Below are 15,688 nucleotides of genomic sequence, written 5' to 3' on the forward strand. Positions count from 1 at the left end.
GAAGAAAGGTAGGAAAGGAATGCAGGAAGGTAGGAAGGAAGGAATGATGACACACGACCATTTACCTAGGATAACTACATAACACAACTGCCTGCTAATACTTTGAGGAAAACTGCTCAGACGAGGTGTTTTGTCTTTGCACATAAAAAAAACACATCCACAAAAATGCACACACACACTGGTTTTATGTGTGAGGAGTATAAAACACCTTTGTGTATGAAAACATGTTTCAAAGAGTCACACAAGCTGCAGAACTTCTAGGAATATGTCCAGTGACTGTATATTGGTATATATATTATAGAACAATAGTAATAAGCAATTTTTTGTATTGTTTGTTTTTGTCAACAAGTTTTGTAAACAATATGTTGATAATTATGTTTGTATGCTTATTGTGTTGAATACAACGAGTGAATATATGTACATTGCACCTTACTTTGGTCTCACAGGCCACATAAGTTATGTGAAAAAATAAAATAGTGAAAAAAAACAGCAAACCTTCAAATACAAGTAAACCAAAATTTACCCGGTGAGCGGCAGTCTCCGCTGTTGCCATACGCGGTTCATTTTCTGCAAATTTCACGCCTCTATATCTCGGTAAATACTGATGGCAAAAAAAATTTTTTTGGACTAAAACAAACAGAAAAATAATCTCAACATTTTCATAAGAAAAATAATTTTTTTTTCGAATATTTTGCGACATAGAATGACAGTTTCAGAAAGGGGCCTGTGACAGTCAAAGGGTTAAGAGAGGGCCTGCCGACTCTGAAAGGGTAGGGTTAAAAAGGCAGTATTAAAATGTGGGGCAGAAGGTTGTGGTTACAGGAGGGTGGGTGCAGGAAGAAAGAGGAGTGATTGGTGGAATGGTGAAGAAAAGGGTGTAATAAAAGAGAAAAAGGTACCTTATCAGAGGTTTTTACAAAGCAGAAGTGTTATAGGAAGAGTAGAGTATATGGAGAGTAAAAGAAAGGTGAAGAGAGTGGCGAAAGAGTGCAAAAGGAGAGCAGATGATAGAGTGGGAGAGGCACTGTCAAGAAATTATAATGAAAATAAGAAAAATTTTTGGAGTTAAACAACTTAAGAAAGCCTAGGGAACGAATGGATTTGTCAGTTAAAAACAGAGTAGGGGAGTTAGTAGACGGGGAGATGGACATATTGGGTAGATGGCAAGAATATTTTTAGGAACTTTTAAATGTCGAATAAGAAAGGGAGGCGGCAAGTTCATGCACTGGCCAGGGAGGTATACCAGCTTTTAGAAGTGAAGAAGAGCAGGATGTGAGTGTGGGGGAGGTATGTGAGGCATTATGTAGAATGAAAGTGGGTAAAGCAGCTGGAACTGATGGGATCATGACAGAAATGTTAAAAGCAGGGGAGGATACAGTGTTGGAGTGGTTGGTATTTTTGTTTAATAAATGTATGAAAGAGGGGAAGGTATCTAGGGATTGGCAGAGAGCATGTATAGTCCCTTTTTAAAAAGGGAAGGGGGACAATTTTTTTATTATTTTTTTTATTATCACACCGGCCGATTCCCACCAAGGCAGGGTGGCCCGAAAAAGAAAAACTTTCACCATCATTCACTCCATCACTGTCTTGCCAGAAGGGTGCTTTACACTACAGTTTTTAAACTGCAACATTAACACCCCTCCTTCAGAGTGCAGGCACTGTACTTCCCATCTCCAGAACTCAAGTCCGGCCTGCCGGTTTCCCTGAATCCCTTCATAAATGTTACTTTGCTCACACTCCAACAGCACGTCAAGTATTAAAAACCATTTGTCTCCATTCACTCCTATCAAACACGCTCACGCATGCCTGCTGGAAGTCCAAGCCCCTCGCACACAAAACCTCCTTTACCCCCTCCCTCCAACCCTTCCTAGGCCGACCCCTACCCAGCCTTCCTTCCACTACAGACTGATACACTCTTGAAGTCATTCTGTTTCGCTCCATTCTCTCTACATGTCCGAACCACCTCAACAACCCTTCCTCAGCCCTCTGGACAACAGTTTTGGTAATCCCGCACCTCCTCCTAACTTCCAAACTACGAATTCTCTGCATTATATTCACACCACACATTGCCCTCAGACATGACATCTCCACTGCCTCCAGCCTTCTCCTCGCTGCAACATTCATCACCCACGCTTCACACCCATATAAGAGCGTTGGTAAAACTATACTCTCATACATTCCCCTCTTTGCCTCCAAGGACAAAGTTCTTTGTCTCCACAGACTCCTAAGTGCACCGCTCACTCTTTTTCCCTCATCAATTCTATGATTCACCTCATCTTTCATAGACCCATCCGCTGACACGTCCACTCCCAAATATCTGAATACGTTCACCTCCTCCATACTCTCTCCCTCCAATCTGATATTCAATCTTTCATCACCTAATCTTTTTGTTATCCTCATAACCTTACTCTTTCCTGTATTCACCTTTAATTTTCTTCTTTTGCACACCCTACCAAATTCATCCACCAATCTCTGCAACTTCTCTTCAGAATCTCCCAAGAGCACAGTGTCATCAGCAAAGAGCAGCTGTGACAACTCCCACTTTGTGTGTGATTCTTTATCTTTTAACTCCACGCCTCTTGCCAAGACCCTCGCATTTACTTCTCTTACAACCCCATCTATAAATATATTAAACAACCACGGTGACATCACACATCCTTGTCTAAGGCCTACTTTTACTGGGAAAAAATTTCCCTCTTTCCTACATACTCTAACTTGAGCCTCACTATCCTCGTAAAAACTCTTCACTGCTTTCAGTAACCTACCTCCTACACCATACACTTGCAACATCTGCCACATTGCCCCCCTATCCACCCTGTCATACGCCTTTTCCAAATCCATAAATGCCACAAAGACCTCTTTAGCCTTATCTAAATACTGTTCACTTATATGTTTCACTGTAAACACCTGGTCCACACACCCCCTACCTTTCCTAAAGCCTCCTTGTTCATCTGCTATCCTATTCTCCGTCTTACTCTTAATTCTTTCAATTATAACTCTACCATACACTTTACCAGGTACACTCAACAGACTTATCCCCCTATAATTTTTGCACTCTCTTTTATCCCCTTTGCCTTTATACAAAGGAACTATGCATGCTCTCTGCCAATCCCTAGGTACCTTACCCTCTTCCATACATTTATTAAATAATTGCACCAACCACTCCAAAACTATATCCCCACCTGCTTTTAACATTTCTATCTTTATCCCATCAATCCCGGCTGCCTTACCCCCTTTCATTTTACCTACTGCCTCACGAACTTCCCCCACACTCACAACTGGCTCTTCCTCACTCCTACAAGATGTTATTCCTCCTTGCCCTATACACGAAATCACAGCTTCCCTATCTTCATCAACATTTAACAATTCCTCAAAATATTCCTTCCATCTTCCCAATACCTCTAACTCTCCATTTAATAACTCTCCTCTCCTATTTTTAACTGACAAATCAATTTGTTCTCTAGGCTTTCTTAACTTGTTAATCTCACTCCAAAACTTTTTCTTATTTTCAACAAAATTTGTTGATAACATCTCACCCACTCTCTCATTTGCTCTCTTTTTACATTGCTTCACCACTCTCTTAACCTCTCTCTTTTTCTCCATATACTCTTCCCTCCTTGCATCACTTCTACTTTGTAAAAACTTCTCATATGCTAACTTTTTCTCCCTTACTACTCTCTTTACATCATCATTCCACCAATCGCTCCTCTTCCCTCCTGCACCCACTTTCCTGTAACCACAAACTTCTGCTGAACACTCTAACACTACATTTTTAAACCTACCCCATACCTCTTCGACCCCATTGCCTATGCTCTCATTAGCCCATCTATCCTCCAATAGCTGTTTATATCTTACCCTAACTGCCTCCTCTTTTAGTTTATAAACCTTCACCTCTCTCTTCCCTGATGCTTCTATTCTCCTTGTATCCCATCTACCTTTTACTCTCAGTGTAGCTACAACTAGAAAGTGATCTGATATATCTGTGGCCCCTCTATAAACATGTACATCCTGAAGTCTACTCAACAGTCTTTTATCTACCAATACATAATCCAACAAACTACTGTCATTTCGCCCTACATCATATCGTGTATACTTATTTATCCTCTTTTTCTTAAAATATGTATTACCTATAACTAAACCCCTTTCTATACAAAGTTCAATCAAAGGGCTCCCATTATCATTTACACCTGGCACCCCAAACTTACCTACCACACCCTCTCTAAAAGTTTCTCCTACTTTAGCATTCAAGTCCCCTACCACACTTACTCTCTCACTTGGTTCAAAGGCTCCTATACATTCACTTAACATCTCCCAAAATCTCTCTCTCTCCTCTGCATTCCTCTCTTCTCCAGGTGCATACACGCTTATTATGACCCACTTCTCGCATCCAACCTTTACTTTAATCCACATAATTCTTGAATTTACACATTCATATTCTCTTTTCTCCTTCCATAACTGATCATTTAACATTACAGACTGTAAAAATTATAGAGGAATAAGTTTACTGAGTATACCAGGAAAAGTGTACGGTAGGCTTATTGTTGAAAGAATTAGAGGTAAGACAGAATGTAGGATTGCAGATGAGCAAGGAGGTTTTAGAGTGGGTAGGGGATGTGTAGATCAAGTGTTTATATTGAAGCATATATGTGAACAGTATTTAGATAAAGGTAGGGAAGTTTTCAATGCATTTATGGATTTAGAAAAGGCATATAATAGAGTGGATAGGGGAGCAATGTGGCAGATTTTGCAAGTACAGTGGACCCCCGGTTAACGATTTTAATCCGTGCAAGAGGGGTAATTGTTATGCGAAATAATCGTTATGTGAATGAATTTTCCCCATAAGAAATAATGGAAATAAAATTAATCCGTGCAAGACACCCAAAAGTATGAAAAAAAAATTTTTACCACATGAAATATACATTTTCCCACACACAAAGAGAAGGATACATGCACAATAGTAGAGTAGTACATGCACAGTATATATTGTGCATGTACTAGTCTACTAAATGAATAAATGACACTTACCTTTATTGAAGATGCAGCAATGACTGATGAGACACTGTGTCCTGGGAGTGCCTTTTCCTCCTGAGTACTGTAGGTCCTGTTTGGCATTTTCTTCCAGAACAGGCCTTATCACACTGTGTATGCCACTACGATTCTTAAATCTCTCAAACCAACCTTTGCTGGCTTTAAATTCACCAATATGAGCACTAGTTCCAGGCATTTTTCCCTGTTCACCTGGGTGTTAGTCGACTTGTGTGGGTTGCATCCTGGGAGACAAGATTAAGGACCCCAATGGAAATAAGTTAGACAGTCTTCGATGACACTGACTTTTTTGGGTTATCCTGGGTGGCAAATCCTCTGGGGTTAATTGTTTCTTGGTATTCTCAATAAGCCACACCAACAACGGTGCTACAGCAGCAGCAGCAGCTGACAGTGCAGCAGCAGCAGCAGCTGTACCACCAATAGTAGCGATGGTTGATTGGGGTTTATTATACAACCTGGCCAGCTCGGAGACATGCACTCCACTTTCATACTTATCAATGATCTTTTTCTTCATCTCTATTGTAATTCTCACCCTTATCTCTCTCTCCAGGTATTGCTGTAGGGTTGGCACTAGAAGCTTTCTTGGGGCCCATGGTCACTTATTTTCCAGAAAAAGCACCGAAAACACTGTAATAATACGAAATATTCCGATTGTATGCTTGGATGTTACCGCGGAGGCTGGCTGGTAAACAATGCCACCGGCGGAACATGTGAGCGTGGCTCAGGCCGCACATTGGACGCGTCTCGGACGAAAATCGGTAAGCGGGTTTTTAAGCGGTATGTGAGGCAAAATTTTTGCAATTAAAGTAAGCGGTATGCGAAATAATCGCTATGTGATGCCATCGTTATGCGGGGGTCCACTGTATATGGAATAGGTGGTAAGTTACTAAATGCTGTAAAGAGTTTTTATGAGGATAGTGAGGCTCAGGTTAGGGTATGCAGAAGAGAGGGAGAATACTTTTCAGTAAAAGTAGGTCTTAGACAGGGACGTGTAATGTCACTATGGTTGTTTAATATATTTATAGAAGGGGTTGTAAAAGAAGTAAAAGCTAGGGTGTTCGGGAGAGGGGTGGGATTAAATTATGGGGAATCAAATACAAAGTGGGAACTGACACAGTTACTTTTTGCTGATGATACTGTGCTTATGAGAGATTCTAAAGAAAAATTGCAAAGGTAAGTGGACAAGTTTGGGAGTGTGTGCAAATATAGAAAGTTGAAAGTGAACATAGAAAAGAGTAGTGATAAGAGTATCAAATGATTTAGATAAAGAAAATTGGATATCAAATTGGGGAGGAGTATGGAAGAAGTGAATGTTTTAGATATTTGGGAGTTGACGTGTCAGCGGATGGATTTATGAAGGATGAGGTTAATCATAGAATTGATGAAGAAAAAAAGGCGAGTGGTGCGTTGAGGTATATGTGGAGACAAAAAACGTTATCTATGGAGGCAAAGAAGGGAATATATGAAAGTATAGTACCAACACTCTTATATGGGTGTGAAGTTTGGGTTGTAAATGCTGCAGCAAGGAGGTGGTTGGAGGCAGTGATGTCCTGTCTAAGGGCAATGTGTGGTGTAAATATTATGCAGAAAATTCAGAATGTGGATATTAGGAGAAGGTGTGGAGTTAATAAAAATATTAGTCAAAGGGCTGAAGAGGGGTTGCTGAGGTGGTTTGGTCATTTAGAGAGAATGGATCAAAGCAGATGGGAGCAAGGGGCTAGTAACCCCTTCTCCTGTATATACAGTGGACCCCCGGTTTGCGATATTAATCCGTTCCTGAAAGCTCATCGTAAACCAAAAATATCGGAAAGCGAATCAATTTTCCCCATAAGAAATAATGGAAATCAAATTAATCCGTGCAAGACACCCAAAAGTATGAAAAAAAAAATTTTACCACATGAAATATTAAGTTTAATGCACACAAACTGAAGACATGCACAGTTTGTAGTACTCTACTAACAATAGAAATCATGACACTTACCTTTAATGAAGATCTGGTGATGACTGATGGAATGGGAGGAGGGGAGAGTGTCGAAGTTGTTAATGTTGAGAAGGGGAATCCCCTTCCAATAGGACTTGAGGTAGCAAGTCCTTTTCCGGAGTTACTTCCCTTCTTCTTTTAATGCCACTAGGACCAGCTTGAGAGTCACTGGCAGCCTCACCATGCCTAATCACACTATGTATGCCACTATGATTCTTAAATCTTTCAAACCAACCTTTGCTGGCCTTAAATTCACTCACATCACCACTAGTTGCAGGCAATTTCTTTACCAAATCGTCATGCAACTGCCTAGCCTTTTCACAAATGATCGCTTGAGAGATGCTATCTCCTGCTATCTGTTTTTCATTTATCCACACCAATAACAGTCTCTCAACATCTTCTAACACTTGCGGCCGCTGTTTTGTAATCACAGTTGCGCCTTTTGCAACAACAGCTTCCTTGATTGCCGTTTTCCTGGTCACTATAGTAGAGGTGGTTGATTGGGGTTTTGTATACAACCTGGCCAGCTCCAACACACGCACTCCACTTTCGAACTTTGCAATTATCTCTTTGTTAAATTAGACACATGTGCAACTCTTGGGTATCTTTATTGAGGAAACGTTTCGCCACACAGTGGCTTCATCAGTCCATACAAAGGATAAACTTGAAGAACAGGAGGAGAATGAGGTAATCAGTCCCTCAGCTTTGAGTCGATGTGGTCAATCCATCAATCTTCAATAGAATACGGCATATGAGTGGAGAAGCAGCTTACAAACCGCATGGCAGGAGAGGTGCAGCAGTTGTAGGTGGTGTCACATTTGTCCAATGTGGAAGTAGGTCGTGCTCAAGGGTTAGGCAAGCGAAGAATTCCCAAGTATTAAGATCCCAAGAAGTTGCAGTGTCTGACAAGATTGAAGATGAATAGTTCAAAGAACCGACACGTTGTTAAATTAGACACATGTGCAACTCTTGGGTATCTTTACTGAGGAAACGTTTTGCCACACAGTGGCTTCATCAGTCCATACAAAGGATAAACTTGAAGAACAGGAGGAGAATGAGGTAATCAGTCCCTCAGCCTTGAGTCGATGTGGTCAGTCCATCAATCTTGAATAGAATACGGCATACGAGCGGAGAAGCAGCTTATAAACCATATGGCAGGAGAGGTGCAGCAGTCATAGGTCGTGTCACATTTGTTCAATGTGGAAGTAGGTCGTGCCCAAGAATTAGGCAAGCGAAGAATTCCTAAGGAATTCATCCACAAAATGACTTTACGTAATATTTTGTAAAGATTGCAGACTTCATTTCCAAGAGTCTGATAGTAGTTGTTTTTTGGGGATACAGTTGAAATCCACAGTAAGGTATCTAAAAAATGTTGAGCCAATGTAAATCTTTTAGATGAAATTCTAAATAAATCAGTAAGTCGTGTGACTGAACAATCCGGTAGGATTGTTAATTAGTAAGTTGAAAGTGTAGCTGAAAATATTATACAAGTAGAGTATGTTAATTGATTATACATTTGATTTTCTGACTGATATCGAATCAAAATTCGTAAGTGAACATATTTTGATAACACCTCCAGTTAACTTTGATATTTTATCTACCCAGCTTTGAGAGCAGTTCTGTCTTATTAAAATTTGTTTGTTATTAGCCCTTAAATGGTCCAAACGTATGTATACGTTCTCTCGCGTTGCGCTCCGAATTTTTTGAGAAAAAAAAATTTTATTTTTTAATAGGAAAAAAGAGCATATGCTACCCAGTCATCCCCAATTTTTTTCATATGGTGCACAGTGAGTGTGCACACCCATTCTCTCATGTCTAGGCAACTCAGGCTTATCATGCCAATGTTGAATGAATGACAAAGGAAACATATATATACATTTGGGGTGCTACATGAAAAAACGTATAAATACGTTTGGACCGTTTAAGGGTTAATAGTATTGAGCGACTGCATGTTAATTTTCAAGAATGATGACAGTTGTGCTTCCATTATCTTTCCCAGCATTGAGATATACTATATGGTATGTTTTTTATATAAGAAGAATTAGAGTTGCAGTGACATTCTCACTTGAAGTCATTCTCAATAACTTTATCACCTTATCTTAGTCTCACCTTATGGTGTAACATACGAAAGATTACATATTTTTATCATTGTATTCATCTGAAATTTAATTAAAATATTCTTTTCACAGGATGGTAGTGATTTTAGCACAATATTTTGGTAACTGCAAATACATGCATATGTATATATATATATATGAGTGTGTGTGCGTGTGTGTGTTGCCAAAACAAAATTATTACTTAGTATTGGTCCAGAATGAACAATGCAGACATTCCTGGCTCTAAAATAACATTTTTTCTTGTTCATCAGTCACGTCTCCAGGCTCCTCTGATATTACTCTTGCTTTCTATTTTGAATTTTTATTGCAGACTACTGCAATATTGTAATAATTGTATAAATAATGTCAACCCATTCATGACTGCATATTAGAATGGCTACTTGGACATTTATTGGAAAATGACATCATTTGTTTACTTTTGAACATCGGCAAAAATCAAACATTTCCCCTACTTTGAGCTCCATTTCAAGGTTCTTTTCATAGTAAAACCAATCAAAATCACCTCCTTTTCTATATGTTTTCCATTCTATCAAATGAGACCAAGAAAATAAGAATACAACCATAAATACTGTAAGAATATAGACCACAAAGTCGGCATTTTAATTAAAAAAGTGGTTGGAGGTTTTTTTTCTCATTATGCACTGCGTGCTGCAGGATTTTTTTTATATGGTGCACACTGACCACACAGACCCATTCTCTCACATGTGAGCCTACCAGCTTTCTCCTGCTTGATTTGAAGCCGCTAGAATTTATGAGTACATGTATATATATGTCAAACATGGTGGCTCGTAAGACATATATACGACCGAAACAGTCAAAGGGATAAATATACCTGAAACTGAATTCCACTAGTTATATCTCTACTGCAGGAAAGTACTGCAGCAGCTCTTACACTGCATATTCAACAGTGGCGTATTTCTCAGTGAAGATATTCTTAGAATTTACTTAATCAGAGGAGGAGGAGGAGGAGGAGGAGGGAGGAGGAGGAGGAGGAGGAGGAGGAGGAGGAGGAGGAGGAGGAGGAGGAGGAGGAGGAGGAGGAGGAGGAGGAGGAGGAGGAGGAGGAGGAGGAGGAGGAGGAGGAGGAGGAGGAGGAGGAGGAGGAGGAGGAGGAGGAGGAGGAGGAGGAGGAGGAGGAGGAGGAGGAGGAGGAGGAGGAGGAGGAGGAGGAGGAGGAGGAGGAGGAGGAGGAGGAGGAGGAGGAGGAGGAGGAGGAGGAGGAGGAGGAGGAGGAGGAGGAGGAGGAGGAGGAGGAGGAGGAGGAGGAGGAGGAGGAGGAGGAGGAGGAGGAGGAGGAGAGGAGAGGAGAGGAGGAGGAGGAGGAGGAGGATGAGGATGAGGAGGAGGAGGATGAGGATGAGGAGGAGGAGGGAGGATGAGGAGGAGGAGGAGGAGGGAGGATGAGGATGAGGAGGATGAGGATGAGGATGAGGATGAGGATGAGGATGAGGATGATGATGATGATGATGATGATGATGATGATGATGATGATGATGATGATGATGATGATGATGATGATGATGATGATGATGATGATGATGATGATGATGATGATGATGATGATGATGATGATGATGATGATGATGATCCTGCAGGCTTCTAACATTTCCAAGATGTTATGAATCCTAGGGATGATCTTGCAGACCTCTAGGATTCACAAGATGAAGGACCTGCCTAGTATGAGAAGGACCTGCCTAGTATAGGCCAACAGGCCTACTGCAGTGTTCCTCCTTTCTTATGTTTTTTTTTTTTAACAAGTTGGCTGTCTCCCACCAAGGCAGGGTGACCCAAAAATTAAGAAAATCCCCAAAAAGATAGGAATGACTTTCATCATCATTCAACACTTTCACCTCACTTTTGTTCTTATGTTAAGATATTTTGGATCCTGAGGATGATCTTGCAACCCTCCATGATCTCCAAGATGTTATGAATCCTAGGGATGATCTTGCAGAACTCCAGGATCCCCAAGAAGTTGTGAATCCTAAGGATGATATTACAGACCTCCAGAAATGACATAGTATGGATCCTGAGGATGATCTTGCAGACCTCCAAGATCTCCAACATGTTATGAATCCTAGGGATAATCTTGCATATCTCCAAGATGTTATAATCCTAGGGATGATCTTGTAGACCTTCAGAATTCTCAAGATCTTGTTGGCCTGCAGGATCTTGAAGGATTCTGGGGATGCTACTCCAGGTCCCCAGGATATGAAGGATTCTAGGGATGCCACTATAGGGCACCAGGATATGAAGGATTCTGGAGATGCCACTACAGGCTTCCAGATGTGGAGGAATCTGGGGATGGGGATGTTCCTGCAAGCCTCCAAGATGTGGATGATCTTTTGAATAATTTTTTGCAATATGCACTGAGCTCCACTACACTTACAACCCCACCACAATACACTAGTAGCTGGACATACAAGTGTAAATACCCCTGATATTATTTATAGTTTATCCTTTATAATATTATGCCTACTGTGCATTCACAGCATCAGACTAATATATTAATAATAATAATTAATATCTTTATTTACTACAAATACATGTACATGGTATACAGGCCTAGCTGACATCAATGACATTCTACTATACAAAAAGTCACAAATTAGGTCAGTTTTGTCCCAGGATGCAACCCACACCAGTCGACTAACACCCAGGTGAACATGGACAACCGGTGTAAGGAAACACCCCCAATGTTTCCACCCCTTTGCCGGGAATCAAACCCTGACACTCACCGTATGAAACTCTCGCTTCATACAGTGCACATTAAATAATGTTGGAGATACAGCAATTTATAAGCCACCAAAATCTGCAACCACACTGCTACTACTGACAGTGCTCATACACACAAACACACACAAAAGAGAAAGCTTTTTCTGAACAAGAGAGATGATAAACCTAATGGCACCAATTTAATTATTCACTTATTTGATTGAGAAATAACAATACACACACTAAAAAACATGGCTGATGCAGCATTTTTCCAGTGTAATGACTCTTAAAATGTGTAAGTGAAACTTATAATTGTTTGCACTTAGTCTCTGCTCACTTTCACTGGTTAACAAAAAAAAATGAGTTTCCTAGATTGGATGATAGGCGCTCTTAAGCATCTTGATTACAAACAATTTATTAATCTGATTTTTTTAACATATCAGCAGTTTCCCACCGAGGCAGGGTGACCCAAAAGAAAGAAAAAACTTTCATCATTCAACACTTTCACCATCAATCATACATCATCACTGCCCTTGCAGAGGCACTCAAATACAACAGTTTAGATGTCCCTCCAAACTGCCAATATCCCAAACCCCTCCTTTGAAGTGTAGGCACTGTACTTCTCATTTCCAGGACTCAAGTCCAGCTAACCTGTTTCCCTGAATCCCTTCACAAAATATTGCCCTGCCCACACTCCAACAGATCGTCAAGTCCCAAAAACCATTCATCTCCATTCACTCCTATTTAACACGCTCACGCACGCTTGCTGATTTATATGCTATCCTATTTCCTTGTCGGACCTTTACTGAAATGTAACACTGCAGGTAACTTACAGGTTGTACATGAACATTGTTCTTGCCGTAGAGCAGAGTTGCTTTGTTATTTTGGTGTAAGCTTTCCACATAGTCCCTAGCATTCATGGGCACATTACGCTGTGGCACCACACCAGCATCTTCACTGTTTGCACTCACAGGCTTACGATACTGAAAATAAACCAGGTCATCTGTGTCAATGAGAAGGGATTTAACTGTGGAAAAAGTTATAAGGTATTATAAATGTGCCACATTGCAGAATGGAAGAAAAATCAAGCATAACACTATTAAACCATAACAAGTTTTAACATTTGTATTGAAAAATGCTGTGTTGCTTATCCTGATACACAGTGAAGAAATAGATATACTGTACCATAATAACACAAAGTGTAAGGGAAATAATAGTTGACAACATTCATACCTTGATAACATTAATGGCTGGATTTTACATGAACAGAAGTAAATAAAAAGTAAATAATTAGGCAAACAAACAAAAATAAAAAGTAAATGAACAAACACTGTTACAGTAGGCCGTCATTTAACATGGTAGTTACGTTCCTGAAAACACTGTGTTAGGTAAAACCATGTTAGATAAACTGAAGAACTTACGGGAAAAATAGGGTTACGTTCTTAAGAACCCCCAAAAAGCCAAACAACTTTTTTGCATACCAACAGAGCTGACAAAAATAAAGTGCATATGTAATTGTAGTTCACTGTCCTGATATATTAATGCTTAACACTACAAATGCAATAGAAATACAGTGGACCCTCGGTTATCGGCCGTAATCCGTTCCAGAAGGTCGGCCAATAACCGAAATGGCCGAAAACCGAATTAATATTTCCCATAAGAATTAATGGAAATACAATTAATCCGTTCGAGACAAAAATATTCACAAAAAATATTTTTTTTAACAATTATGTAAGTTTTACATACCTTTATTGAAGGGTAATGCTGACTTCTGGAAGATAGGGAAGAGGAAAGAGGGAGGAGTTAGTGTTTGGAAGGGAAATCCCCCTCCATGAAGACTTTAGGTAGCAAAGCCTTCTCCAGGGTTACTTCCCTTCTTTATCTTTTAATGCCACTAGGACCAGCTTGAGAGTCACTGGACCCCTGCCTCACAACAAATCTGTCCATCGAGGTCTGTTTCTGGCATCTCTTTAAGATTTCCCTGAAGTGGGACAGGGTTTTGTCACTGAACATGTTGCAAATATGGCTTGTTTCAGCTTGGTCAGTGTGGTGTTTCTCTACAAAAACTTGCACCCTAGTCCACATTGCACACACTGCAAATGGAGCAAACTCTTCCGCACAACCAATTACAGTTGGTGTCCCACAGGGAAGTGTCCTTGGCCCTCTTCTCTTTCTCCTATACATAAATGACCTACCAAATGCTTCACAATTACTCAAACCCACACTATTTGCAGATGACACTATATACGTCTTCTCTCACCCGAGCCCAGTCATGCTAGCCAATACTGCAAATACCGAATTACAGAAAATATCTACCTGGATGAGGACTAACAAACTTACACTAAACATTGACAAAACCTACTTCATTCAGTTTGGTAACAGAGCTACAGATGTCCCACTTAACATAATGATAAACGGATCACCTATCACAAAGCTAACAGAGGGAAAATTCTTAGGAATCCACCTTGATAAAAGACTCAAATTTCATACACATACAACAAATTTCTAAGAAAATTTCCAAGACTGTAGGCATACTATCGAAGATACGGTATTATGTTCCACAGTCAGCCCTCCTGGCCCTATATCACTCTCTTATTTACCCCTATCTCACCTATGGAATTTATGCTTGGGGCACAACAACAATTAACCATCTCAGACCACTAATTACCCAACAAAAGGCTGCAGTCAGAATGATAACAAATTCCCACTACAGGCAGCACAATCCACCAATATTCAAAACACTAAACCTACTCACCATACAAAACATCCATACTTATTACTGCACCTATTACATACATAGAACACTTAACTCTGATATTAACCCTTCCCTCAAACATCTCCTTGCCAACCTCAACAGAACACATGACCATAACACAAGGCACAGATCACTCTTTGATGTTCCTCGTGTCCATCTCACGCTATGCAAAAACTCAATGCACATAAAAGGCCCTAAAATCTGGAATTCATTGCCTGTAAATATAAAAGAAACACTACCTGTTTATAAATTCAAGTCTCTTCTCAAAGATCACTTACTCACCCAAAACCAAATAAATACTGAATAACTGAACCTTATAAATTGTATATCTTAAATGTTTCTCACAATTATATCACATAAATGTTAAACCTAAGACCCAATCTAACTTTGTTATTTTTTAAATACACTACCTAACAGAATACTCCATTCGACTGAATGTACAGCAATGCATGCTACAGCAATGCATACTACAGTGTTGTAGTAGCAACTAACCAGTATTACAATGGTACTTAGTGGAGTGGAGTGACTTTCATTAGTTTCTTTTTTCTTGAAATACCAGAAGTATACTGTGAATTTCATATAACCTGTAGTTACCAGCGGTCGCAATATACACAACGAGAAGCAATTATTACTACAGAAAAAGCGTCCTTCCTCCAAAATTTCCACCAGTCAACTATAGTGATAATATAGCATTTATTGTGGTGGAGACGAAAAAAAAAAAAAACTAGAAAAGCTAGATACAACGATTGATAAACAAGGGTTGAGGCTCGACCGTTCGTCACTGTAGGAGCTGCCAGAAATCACCGACTCTTCAACACACAAGTTATACTTTTGTATCAATCAAATCACATATTACTCGGGTAGATAATTTCAAGTAGATCCTTCATGTGTTAGCCCAAATCACCGACTAGTATGTTTTAAATAAGTGACCCACTGATCAGATCAGATCGACTGGTCTGAACCCTCGACTGGTCCGAACCCTTGATGGTCCGAACCCTTGACTGGTTTCAAATGGATTCGTTGGACAATAAAGCAGACTGTAAACGGATGGGGTTGTAGGCGCCCTTATCAAACACA

The 15,688-nt window shown here is 40.0% G+C and overlaps 1 protein-coding gene and 1 long non-coding RNA gene across 7 annotated transcripts in view; one reads left to right on the top strand and one right to left on the bottom strand.

Annotated features, from left to right (window-relative positions):
• The window catches only part of LOC128691561 (small G protein signaling modulator 2), a 652,393-nt gene that overhangs the window by 273,417 nt on the left and 363,288 nt on the right, over positions 1–15,688 (bottom strand). For all 6 annotated transcript variants that reach the window (XM_070088836.1, XM_070088840.1, XM_070088838.1 and 3 more), the window contains one exon: positions 12,690–12,839. In XM_070088836.1, coding sequence (XP_069944937.1) covers positions 12,690–12,839 — 150 coding nt within the window. The remainder of the gene's footprint in view (positions 1–12,689; positions 12,840–15,688) is intronic.
• The window catches only part of LOC138853233 (uncharacterized), a 169,115-nt gene that overhangs the window by 144,483 nt on the left and 8,944 nt on the right, over positions 1–15,688 (top strand). The gene's annotated exons all lie outside the window — the stretch shown is intronic.

The sequence above is a fragment of the Cherax quadricarinatus genome, chromosome 26 (assembly GCF_038502225.1).
Source record: "Cherax quadricarinatus isolate ZL_2023a chromosome 26, ASM3850222v1, whole genome shotgun sequence".
Classification (NCBI taxonomy): Eukaryota; Metazoa; Arthropoda; class Malacostraca; order Decapoda; family Parastacidae; genus Cherax; species Cherax quadricarinatus.